This window comes from Saccoglossus kowalevskii, chromosome 12 (genome assembly GCF_978046115.1).
Source record: "Saccoglossus kowalevskii chromosome 12, keSacKowa6.1, whole genome shotgun sequence".
Classification (NCBI taxonomy): Eukaryota; Metazoa; Hemichordata; class Enteropneusta; family Harrimaniidae; genus Saccoglossus; species Saccoglossus kowalevskii.
Window position 1 is genome coordinate 12,226,836 of NC_140652.1, and position 12,973 is coordinate 12,239,808.

A 12,973-nucleotide genomic window follows, 5' to 3' on the forward strand; every position below is an offset into this window, starting at 1 on the left:
ACGCTAGTTTCCAGAACAAAGATTTTATTTTTTTCAAATCTGATTGCCATGTTCATAGTTGTATTGTTTTATTTATAACATGTTATAATGGTAGAAAATAAAATGATAACCTTCAGAATAATATTGAGCAAAAATAGTGTTGTGAAGACTATATGTTCTGAAAAAACAAAACACGCAATATATACAATTTTCGTTGAAAAAACAGGTTTGTTGGTAATTTCTGAATATGCAAATTAGCTAATTAACATATATGATGTCATAAATAATTTGGCCAATCCACGATCTACATTTTGGTACCAACTTTACTTCTATATCTTTATATGTATTGAAAATATAGATCTTTTAATGATTTCATAATATTTTCAGGTTGCCATAACAACATGTCAACTTTCACCACTTTTAGGGCATTTTCCGCCCTGGAAACAGGCATTTTTGAAAATGTCAGATAATTTTGCGTAAGAAAAGTCTGTTTCCACAATGTTTGACGTGGGGTGCAGCTAAAACCGTTTTTAGAAGGCTTTTGAGAAGTAGCTTCCAGACTAATATAGTTCGTGTTATGTAAGAGGTAGCAATGACGTGACGCGAAAACCGATGCGTCTACATTAAATCACGCAGCATTCACATGCAATTGTTTTTAATTATGCTGTCTAAAATTTACTGAATTGTTTTGTGATTGGTGTTGATTTCACACTTCTGTGATCTTTTCTTGCAATTTGATCTGCGTAATAAGTGGACTGTCAATATTTTGCGTCCACGTATTCTTTAATGTGATGTCGTAATTATGACAATCGCGATAACTCGAGTCGACATATACATAACGATCGTTGAGAGTTCTACGGCAATAATAGTCGGCACTTCAACCGACTTCATCGACCACAATGCAATTGACTGTGATTGTACATTACACGGTTGATCGCGGCGACCAGGCGCGTCAGAAAGGATATATTTTGTATCTAACTCAACCCTGTACGATAAACTTATAACGATAATATGTGGTCTATATGGTCCATATTCTCGAGAAACAAATACCTGAGTAGCAATTCAGTCAAAGACAAGAAAATAGAATAAGAAATGCGTCTTACATACATTAACGGCAATGTACGCTGACCAGCAAGTTATCCTTCATATGTCACAAAGGATATTTGAGTACTAGTATGCAAATGAGGAGTTAATGAAGAGCCTCGTTTTAAAATACATTAAAATAACATTTTAAACCTACATTTGAAACCCATTTTTTCACTTTGAAAATTTATTTTATACTTAATAACGTAAAAAATACTGATATTGATGCACCAATAAATGATTTTGGCCAAAAAATAGCAGGCATTTCACAATACGCATTATATGCGTATATTATAGCCATTCAAATATATAAAAATCACGCAGGAATTAAACATACCAATGATACAGATTCTTCCCGTATCCGACAAATGAAGTAAACACAATTCTAATGGAGAAATCAATAGTATAATACTAAGGCGGTTATCTTGGAGTTATGCAAATAAGGAATGTTAAAATGATCACATGATTCGCTCAAGAGACATTCTAGTACCTTTTAACAAGAATGTCGCTTTTTAAATCAAAAACAAATATTAATTGGAGGTGTTGATATGCCGTGTTATGGTATCGTGATGACCATTTCGGATTTATGCAAAATTAGAAAAAAATACCCAAGGATGATGTCATGCCACCATACCGATTCATCAAGTCTATCGTCCCAGGAAACAAAATGCATCAAAATATTTTGTATTGACTCCAAATACAGGTCCAGCTCAAAAACCCATTTGCCTGCCGGGCGATATATGTCATTGAATAAATTAGACGACCACCGAAGGTGACGCAATTCAACGCCTAATGAGATGGATTTAACGTCGCTATAATCAGGAAATAGTTTTATGTATATGATGTTCAGACATCATTCATTCAGTTAGCAACTGCATAGCAACTGAATCAGCAATAGCCTTTGTGCGTACTTCAAACAATACAAATCGATTGGCGAATAAATAATTGAAATTTACTACATATATTCTTCATCTCCTATGTAAAATAAAATAAATACAGCCATAGTGGCCTCTAAATAATGAGGAGAGACATGTCTATAATGGAATGACACGATCGCTTGGCCAATTAAATAATTGAAATGTTCAAAACTGTTTGAATATATTGTATAAAATATAGTTAATTGCTCCCATATCAAATCGAGTAAATAGAGCGAGGTTAAAGAGTGGTTTAGGTCAAACCGTCCTGTAATGGAATGAAGAGCGACTCGTCTGTAATGGAATGACACGATCGCTTGGCAAATTAAATAATTGAAATGTTCAAAACTGTTTGAATATATTGTATTAAATATATTTAATAGCTCCCATATCAATTCAAGTAAATAGAGCGAGGTTAAAGGGTGGTTTAGGTCAAACCGTCCTGTAATGGAATGAAGAGCGACTCGTCTGTAATGGAATGACACGATCGCTTGGCCAATTAAATAATTGAAATGTTCAAAACTGTTTGAATATATTTTAATAATTATATTTAATAGCTCCCATATCAATACAAGTAAATAGAGCGAGGTTAAAGGGTGGTTTGGGTCAGACCGTCCTGTAATGGAATGAAGAGCGACTCGTCTGTAATGGAATGACACGATCGCTTGGTCAATTAAATAATTGAAATGTTTAAAATTGTTTGAATATATTTTATTAATTATATTTAATAGCTCCCATATCAATGCAAGTAAATAGAGCGAGGTTAAAGGGTGGTTTGGGTCATACCGTCCTGTAATGGAATGAAGAGCGACTCGTCTGTAATGGAATGACACGATCGCTTGGCCAATTAAATAATTGAAATGTTTAAAACTGTTTGAATATATTTTATTAATTATATTTAATAGCTCCCATATCAATGCAAGTAAATAGAGCGAGGTTAAAGGGTGGTTTGGGTCATACCGTCCTGTAATGGAATGAAGAGCGACTTGTGTATAATGGAATGACAAGATAGCTTGGCCAATTAAATAATTGAAATGTTCAAAACTGTTTGAATATATTATATTAATTATATTTAATAGCTCCCATGTCAAATCGAGTAAATAGCGCGAGTTTAGAGGGTGGTTTGGGTTATACCGCTCTGTAATGGAATGAAGAGCGACTTGTCTCTAATGGAATGACACGATCGCTTGGCCAATTAAATAATTGAAATGTTCAAAACTGTTTGAATATATTTTAATAATTATATTTAATAGCTCCCATGTCAATTCAAGTAAATAGAGCGACGTTAGAGGGTGGTTTTGGTCATACCGTCCTGTAATGGAATGAAGAGCGACTCGTCTGTAATGGAATAACAATATCGCTTGGCCAATTAAATAATTGAAACATTCAAAACTGTTAGAATATATTGTATTAAATATATTTAATAGCTCCCATATCAATTCAAGTAAATAGAGCGACGTTAGAGAGTGGTTTGGGTCATACCGTCCTGTAATGGAATGAAGAGCGACTCGTCTGTAATGGAATGACACGATCGCTTGGCCAATTAAATAACTGAAATGTTCAAAACTGTTTCAATATATTGTATTAAATATATTTAATAGCTCCCATATCAATTCAAGTAAATAGAGCGACGTTAGAGGGTGGTTTGGGTCATACCGTCCTGTAATGGAATGAAGAGCGACTCGTCTGTAATGGAATGACGCGATCGCTTGGCCAATTAAATAACTGAAATGTTCAAAACTGTTTGAATATATTGTATTAAATATATTTAATAGCTCCCATATCAATTCAAGTAAATAGAGCGATGTTAGAGAGTGGTAACAAGTAACATATAAATTATTTCTTATTTATTATAAGATTGACATTGGTCTACAGCATGGCGAAATTGGATATTATCCCCGGGGTTTACCGCTGGACGAGTTTACTATTGCAGATAAGTTAAAAGAGATTGGATATGCAACTCATCTTATTGGAAAATGGCATTGCGGATGTTATTCAAATCACTCTCTACCACATAACAGAGGTTTTGACACATTTTTCGGTGAGCATATAGATATAATCATTCCATTTACTAATATACAATTCACTAGTAAAACAATGTTTTTGATCATGCTATATGTGTTTTAAATACAATTGCAGTTGTGTAGCTTTCAACGACAATTTAACTAGACTAGTAGTGTATGTATGGGTGCACACCTTTATATAGAACGATCACAAATGTGTGTCTACAACCTGTAACAAATAACAATAACTTTTGCGCATAATGTGATTGGCGAACAGAACTAATTGTGAAACTATATGAAAATTACAAGTGTGTGATACACATCATAAACTTCATCATTGGCTTCTTTTGAGACTCCTTGCAATATTTCTTCCCCGCAAAAATGTGTTGATCAATACTATTGTTTAAGCATATTCTTGTATTACAATTACGGAGTAAGTAAAAGGACAGTGCACATCTGTAGAAATGCACTGGATGCGATATTCATTGCAGAAGGTGTCCTTGATCCCATCTGTACGAACCATATTATTCTACTATATAATCTTCATTTGACACAATTTATAAAATGAGTGAACGACATTGCACATTGGACTATACAAAATTAAAGTGCCTATGAAATGGCTGCTATTTTCACGCCTAAAATTATCAATTGATACATAAATATTATTAATTTTTATGTTTCTAAGCATGAATTTTTTTTAAGTGAAAAAATGTGTTTTAAACTCAGTCTACGGCAACTTTATTTTTGTGTATTTTAAAACGAGGCTCCTCATTAGCTTCTATTTGCATACAGAAATTCCACTTGTGACGTCAGAAGGGGAAGTCGCTTGGCAGCTTGCATTGCCGATACGTGTAAATAAGGCAAATTTCTTGTGCAGTTTTCTCGTCTTTGACTATATTGTCACTTATGTACTTGTTCGTCGAGGAAGAATGGACCATAATGAACACATAGTATCAATTTTTGTTGAATGGGGTTGAATAAGATGCGAAATATGTCCGTTCTGGTGTAGCTGGTCACCGTGATCGTCACCGACACCGGCGCACGTTTGTACACTGTCGCTGGACAAAATAGAATTTGACGTCGGAATTATCTCGTTATTTAGTAGGTTACTAGGCACGTCACTACACTGTTTTATTTCATCAATCGTCTGAGTAAAACTTTCAAAATTAAAATAAAAGAGAACATATTTTGACATTCTAAACATTAGACTATAGTGATCACTATCAAATAATTAAAAAAACGACAAATCACAGTTACTAAATAAATGAAATAAATTGACATTTTGTTGAAATAGGTGAACGCGTCGGGTCACGGCGAGGGCAAGTGCGTTAAAAGCGGCGTTTAATTGGATAACAACAATAATCGAGATCAACACACATACAGATAAATTCAGAGTGGATTCGAGTTATCGTGATCCATGGCGTGATTGTCATAATTATAACATCATATTAAAACTGTATTTGGTGGAAACACATTGACCAAGCCCGGATTCTTATTTCATAAATTATTACGCAGATAAAGCTGCAAGCATGGAGGTAAAAAAGAACAGAGGTGTGAATTCGACATTCAACTCCAATCACCAAACAATTCAGAAACTTTTAGCCTTCGAATATGAAAACAGTTAGCAGTGTGTAAGGGCTGTGAAATTTCCTGTTTGTCCGACGCTTCGTTTTCGTGTCACTGTCAAAATTATTGCTACCTTTTACTTAACAGGGACTAAATGGTCTCTATAAAACGATAATCAGGATCGCAAAAAAGTCAACTGATTTGAAACACTTGCCGAACGTCTCTCTCTCTTCTGAAATCCGCCTCGGTGATCATGGGCTGGTCCGGAATCTATTTCTTTCAAAAGTGTTGCGCCAGGTTTACGTTGTCGACGTTTCATTTTAAACCTAGTCGTTTTTTTTTATGGACGAGGACAGTTTTTCCCCCAAAAAAGAATCTAAGTTTAAGTGATGTCGCACCTTCGGATCGATTAGAAACGTGTGAATACATACACTATCGCTATACGTTTCACTGCAACTGCCCACAACACAACATCTAAAAACTCTCTCTCTCAAAAAAAAAAAAAAAAAAAAAAAAAAATAGACAAAAAACAAAAACAAAAAACGCCGACCGAAAAATGTATATCGTTTAAAAGTATACTGAACGACCAGTGTTATTACGGCTCAGGGGTATGACTTCCTCTCACATTTTGTCATTTGGTGGCGCACTTTCGGCGAGAGTCGGAAATCCGGAAACAGTCGACCGTTTCACGATAGGTGGGCGTGGCTACAACACGAGATATATCCCAAATTTACTTAGATAAGAGTAATCATTTTCAGCAAAAAAATCAATAACTACCCTTTTCAGTGGGACACAGATATAAAATGGGAAACGTGAGGGTGGGCATTGCACAGGCACTGTTTTTTCAATGTTTTGTTCTATATTTATTCTTGGAATTGTATTTTTAATGTTACCCATGGATTCTTTATTTATTCCTTATGTGGCTTGCATTTTGTTTAAATTTGGAATGACACCAGACATTTTTTTTATATTCAATTTTTGGGGCTGGTATTACAGACGGCAGTAGTCGTTGCTTATTTTGTACATAATTTATATACTGAGGGATTAGTATGGCGCCATCTATAGTCACGTTTTAACCAGGCAAACAACGCAATTACAAGCACTTAGAAGAGTCCACTATTGAAATGTATAAGCATTTAGGGGTGTTAATATTATAGAACTACGAGCAAGCAAGATGGATCGGCAACTGGATTTAATTTTAAAACGGTACTCAAAAATCTAATTTATGTTCACATACAACTCTGCTAACAGTGTCAACAACATTTGCTAAAATAACTGTATTTTGGTGAGAAAGAAAAACAACACGGTTTTAAAAGCTACAAGATAGAAGTTACATGAATACACACCCTAATGGAAAGTTTCGTAGAGTATCCATCGACCATTATTATGCATATCTGCAGTTAAGTCTTGTTGGCTGTACACAGCTTGACTGAAAAAGAAACTCGTCGAGTGAGTAGCTTACATAACTATCAGACAGAAACGTTGAAAACAACATGACTATGAATCAGAGGAGCCACCGACAAACTTTGACACATTCTACGATGTAACTCGAGAATCATACGGGCATTACATGGTTGCTGACTTTGGAGTGTACTATAACGTTTAATCCATGGTAAATGACTGTCAAACGAGTCCTAAAACAGTTTTCCAACAACTAAATATATATTATAATAGTAGTTTATAAATAAATAAACGCTGCTCGTATAATATAATATTTGGTAATCGTAGTCCGAAATAACTATTAAAAATAGCTAGCCATTGCTCGAAACGTCTAACTATTTTTAATAGTTATTTAAGACTACGATTACCAAATATTATCTTCTAAATATATATTAGACAGACAACCGGGCATTTTTTACAAGTCGAATGTTTACAGAAAAAAACGTAATTGTTGTAAAAAATAAAAACCCCTACTAGACTTCGATACATTATTTTTGAAAGTGTTTTATAATTTATAGATGCAATAACGCAGTGTGTCTGTAATTATTAGTTTTATTATGTCTATAACATTCAGCCTAATTTACACTTTGTTACTAAACCAACATATTTCAAATTTTCAATCAATCCAAGGGCCCATGCATTCAAGAACATGATTGTCAAGACGGGGTTTAGTTTGCATCTGAGGTGGTACTGCTGCTTTTTCATATCCATCAAGTTTAGCGAGCATCTCGTGTACTATATCTTGTCTTTCCTCAGACACATCAGTTCTTTCAGAAGGATCATCCACTAAGTCATATAGCCGAACCATGCGAGTGTCATCGAAATCCTCATCGTCTATTACACCATACTCTGGATCTGGCATGTCCCAGAAATTGCGATCTAAAATATAATTGTTGTGAATCGAGAGGAGCATAAATGACCTATCCAGCCTTCATACGATAAGGTATTTTTGAAGTAAAAAAAATACATTTGTGATGTTTTGTTAATATTGCAAACGCGCATGGCGTAATAAAATAGACAAGTAATTATTCATCTGTATGTTGCAAGCTATACGACTATCACTGACTTAATCCTTTGTACATATTATGCCTTCATATAGAGTAACCTTTATGCAGTACACAACGGAAATAATTGGCGTTTCCTTATTATATATTTACATATCTACAGTTTTCAGTACAATATACACACTACGACACACTGTGACACAAATTCGATTTTTATAAGACAGAAATACATATACATTTGCTGTAAACATAAAATTACATTGAAATAAATGTTTATACTTTGGAAATACACATTGCTATCTTTATTGCTAAATCAAACTTGTTGTCAAGATACTCTTATTATAGCGAACTCCTTACACTGTCGAATGAATACTCACATGTGCTATCACCTGTCAGTAACTTCCATTTACCCATTTTGATAGCTGCAAAAGTTGTGATATCAAATTTATCATATTTGAATGGACCAGTTCGATATTCTTCGCTTGCTTTCCTTGTCGTGTCTAGAGCAATCAATACTTCACCACGTGCCGATGGTTCCATTCCTCTGTACGTTCAAATAAAATATTAGTAGGAAGGTTGGTGGTCAGTCCTTGATATTATTAAAGGTCAAACATAATTGGTAATTATATATAACTTGCACCCTCTTGTTTTTTAGTCAATTATGCGATTACATGAGAATCGCTAGTGTAGAAGTAACAACAATGGCAATGTTGCTGTCTTTCCACAGTGACTATCAACTTTTTATTTTATACATAACATAAAGCAGTTGTATCTAGTCATTACATGCAGTTGTGTCTCAAGCTAATCGGTGCTACAAATAATATTACACCAACATTTGAAACTGGTCGAAAAAAACATCAAACACAAAAAAAGAAGCAACTGCTTATACTTATCTTATACTAGAAAAGCGTTGGACTATTGCGTTGATATATCTATGTAACTGAAATGTCACATAAAAAAAATCGTAGTTTGTGATCATATAGATTTTCTAAATAATATCCAGCTATGTGGCATCTTCTAATTATCCTAAACAATTATCTATAAATACCTTATCATTTCCCATTGATCAACGCCATATAAATTCTTCCTTTCACAAGGGTTACCTCCTCCTAATTTTACCAATGTAGGGAACCAATCAGTTATGTGCATTAATTCACTATTCTCAGTGCCACGCACGTCCATCGGTAGTAAATCACTATAAACAAATGCAACTCCTCGCACTCCTCCTTCCCAGTGTGAGTTTTTTCTTCCTCTCAAAGGCCAATTGTTTCCAACTGATCCACCGCCATTATCTGAAAATGAATTAATGATATACGTAATGCAACTAATTCGTATGAACACGATAGTTTGATTTCACTGTAAACATAGATCAGCATAAATTCTTGCCTGTTGTTAATACAATTACACTGTTCTTCAACATTCCCTTATTTTCCAGTGCCTCGGTGATATTTGCTATTGCTTCATCAACACATGACGCCATTCCTGCATATGTTCTTCTTTCATTGTCATGAATAGTTGATTTATAATACTGCATATACACATCTGGGACTTGTATTGGCTTATGAACTGCAGAAAACGCCAGCATCAGAAATAGGGGCTATTAGAACCAACAACATTGTGAACAACAGAATTAATTTTATGTAATATATATTCATAACCTAGGAGAAGTCGTCATACACTCTAATGACGAACATTTCGAGCACGTGGTTAGAACAGTAGAAAATATGTACATACTACGTCAGTTGGACAAATCTAGCAAAATACAACACAGTCTGACTTGTAAAATTAACAAACTGTACTAGCATGTTAAACACATTAAGTTGAAACGAGCTGGACTAAAACATTCACAAGACCAACTCTGAACTAAATGATTCTCTGGGCAGAGGGGTGAAAGAAGAGATGTTTTTCTTTCAGATGGATCCAACGACGTTACTGACCTAAATTAAACTGACTACTTATGGGATGTATGCAAATGACTTGCATTGTTCCTTAATTTTATAATAATTAATACATAAATTACATATCCTTAATAAATTCTGTTTAAATAAATGTCTACAATACCAAAACAAATCAGTAGAAATAAGTAGAAATAAGTGTAATACAAACAAAATAGCGCCCTCAATGGGTAAACATTACTTAAACTTAAACATATATATATATATATATCAAACTCCTATATAGCGACCACCCAAGAGACTTCTTTTGAATTGTCTTAATTGACAGGTGTTTTTTATTGGCGTTTGGATTATTATCTTTGGATCAAGAATTCTTGCATCTGACAACATATTTGAGCAGAAAATAATGAAATTATATTGTTCAAATCGAGAATGTAGCCACTTAAAATTGCATCTTTTTTTAATAGTGATTGTATGCGTTATGTTCTTTGCTTGAGTCATGTGAAAACAACCCACTGATCAAAAACAGTCCTTGGAAACATGTAAACTCGTAAACGGATACTGTTCTTTCCTAGTAAATGGTGAACAAACACCGTCCACTATCGACGGTTAGCGGATCATTCAAACAATATGGACGAGCCAAACAGTAGTATGTACTGCCTTAAAATGCATACTGTTACCTTATTTTCATCGTGTTGAGCAATTATATTCTTTGCTTCATTTGCATACATAATTGTTGAATAATCACCAAAATATTTGTAACCTACACACTCATCATTCAATCGTAAGTCTGCTAAGCCATTTGACATTATGATATGCGTATAGTGATCGTCCGATGAGCCGAGGTAGCCTAGAAAAATACGATTCGGAATATGAATGAGTAAACATTATTCCAAGAATAAATATAAAACAAAACATTTGAATATTAATTTTGTATAGTCCAATTGATTAAATCATATAAACACAATAAATGTATTAGTAATTATGTGCAATGTCGTTCACTCATTTTAGGAATTGTATCAAATGAAGATTATATAGTAGAATAATATAGTTCGTACAGATGGGATCAAGGACACCTTCTGCAATGAATATCGCATTCAGTGGAGTTCCACAGATGTGCACTGTCCTTTTACTTACTCCGCAATTGTAATACAAGAATATGCTTAAACAATAGTATTGATCAACACATTTTTGCGGGGAAGAAATATTGCAAGGAGTCTCAAAAGAAGCCAATGATAAAGTTTATGATGTGTATCAAACACTTGTAATTTTCATATAGTTTCACAATTAGTTCTGTTCGCCAATCACGTTATGCACACAAGTTATTGTTGTTTGTTACAGGTTGTAGACACACATTTGTGATCGTTTTATATAAAGGTGTGCACCCATACATACACTACCACTCTAGTTAAATTGTCGTTGAAAGCTACACAACTGCAATTGTATTTAAAACACATATAGCATGTCCAAAAACATTTTTTTACTAGTGAATTGTATATTAGTAAATGGAATGATTATATCTATATGCTCACCGAAAAATGTGTCAAAACCTCTGTTATGTGGTAGAGAGTGATTTGAATAGCATCCACAATGCCATTTTCCTATAAGATGAGTTGCATATCCAACCTCTTTTAACTTATCTGCAATAGTAAACTCGTCCAGCGGTAAACCCCGGGGATAATATCCAATTTCGCCATGCTGTAGACCAATGTCAATCTTATAATAAATAATAAATAAATTATATGTTACTTGTTTACATAGTTACATAAATACTGGGTATATTTATTTACGGATTAACCAGCCATCCAGAGGCGAGTATAGCGCGAGATTTGAACCAGTTTCACGACATATACAAATAATTGTCATACAGCTAATAAATGTTTTGTCGTCTCGAATTCGGGAGCTTACTTGTCAAAATCGTGTTTATTATCAACTTCAATATCGTATACTTATCTACCGACCCCGATTCGCTGCCGGCCTTGCTGCACATTTGTTTACATAATTTATTCAAATTTCCATTAGACTAAATCTTGTCAGCTTTTCGCGCCACATAAATATCGTTAAATATCGACGTGGTTCATAAATGTCTGTGTGTACAGTGAGACAGAATTAATGCTGTTCAATGATATATGTCCGGTCGGAAAGATTGCCATTAGTCTACATAAGGTTACAGCTACTCCTCGTTCTTTAATTTTGGGTATTTTAAAGTTTGCCATATTGTCGAATTGGAAATCTGTGAAAATATTACAAAGTTGTGAATATTGCAACATTCAAGCTCACGATAATTCCCCGGCTTAAAACAAAAAATTATTTCTGTACACTTATTGACATAATGATAGAATGATGGATAATAAATTGTATAATCCGGACGAAAAGAATGATACATTAATTTCACATATCCTGGTATCCAGGAAGTCCCAATCGAAAATATTATAATCAGTTGTTACTCACCACATGTCTACCAGATATCAGCATATTTCGCGATGGAACGCAGTGACTAGCAACGTAATAGTTATTCAGTCTTACACCACTCTTTGCGAGCATATCAATTGTAGGCGTCTTTATGTATGAATTGTGATAACCGACATCATTCCACCCTAAATCATCAACCACGAAGAATACAATATGCGGTTGGCCAGAATATGGTTCAGCACTTGAAAAAATTGAAAATATAATAACAACGTTGGCAACTGACATATGCATGGTTTATGGTACAGTGTCAAAATTGAACGTTGAAGACTCGTGTGTGTAAACTATTCCATAATAACATTAACAACGGAAAGCTGGCACTATAGTCAATTATCAATATCCAACCATGGACACTATAGTTGCGTAATCCACGAAATGTATGAATGTAAGGCAGCAGCTTGCTGTGACAGTTCAAAAGCCAATCCTGTGAGGAGTGTTTTATTCCAAAATACAAGTGAAAAGAGTGTGCCACTATATATCTTGTTTTACTCCATATGTTACCGAGCGAAATTTGTAAACATATTAGTTGCCTTGGCACGTGTTATTTTATATATCGACTTTTCTTGACCTGGATACCGACGATTACCTCATATTTTTAATTGATTTTCGTCCTCCTTCTA

The 12,973-nt window shown here is 34.2% G+C and overlaps 1 protein-coding gene across 1 annotated transcript; it reads right to left on the reverse strand.

Annotated features, from left to right (window-relative positions):
• Positions 1 to 7,519: 7,519 nt before the first annotated feature.
• Positions 7,520 to 12,602, reverse strand: LOC100374292 (arylsulfatase B-like). Its single transcript, XM_002740818.4, has 7 exons — positions 12,336 to 12,602; positions 11,417 to 11,600; positions 10,565 to 10,734; positions 9,376 to 9,586; positions 9,038 to 9,281; positions 8,367 to 8,533; positions 7,520 to 7,864 (listed from the first exon to the last, which is right to left on the reverse strand). Exons 1-7 carry the CDS (start codon positions 12,585 to 12,587, stop codon positions 7,602 to 7,604), a joined length of 1,491 nt encoding a protein of 496 aa, XP_002740864.2. The 5' UTR covers positions 12,588 to 12,602; the 3' UTR covers positions 7,520 to 7,601.
• Between the last annotated feature and the right edge of the window lie 371 nt (positions 12,603 to 12,973).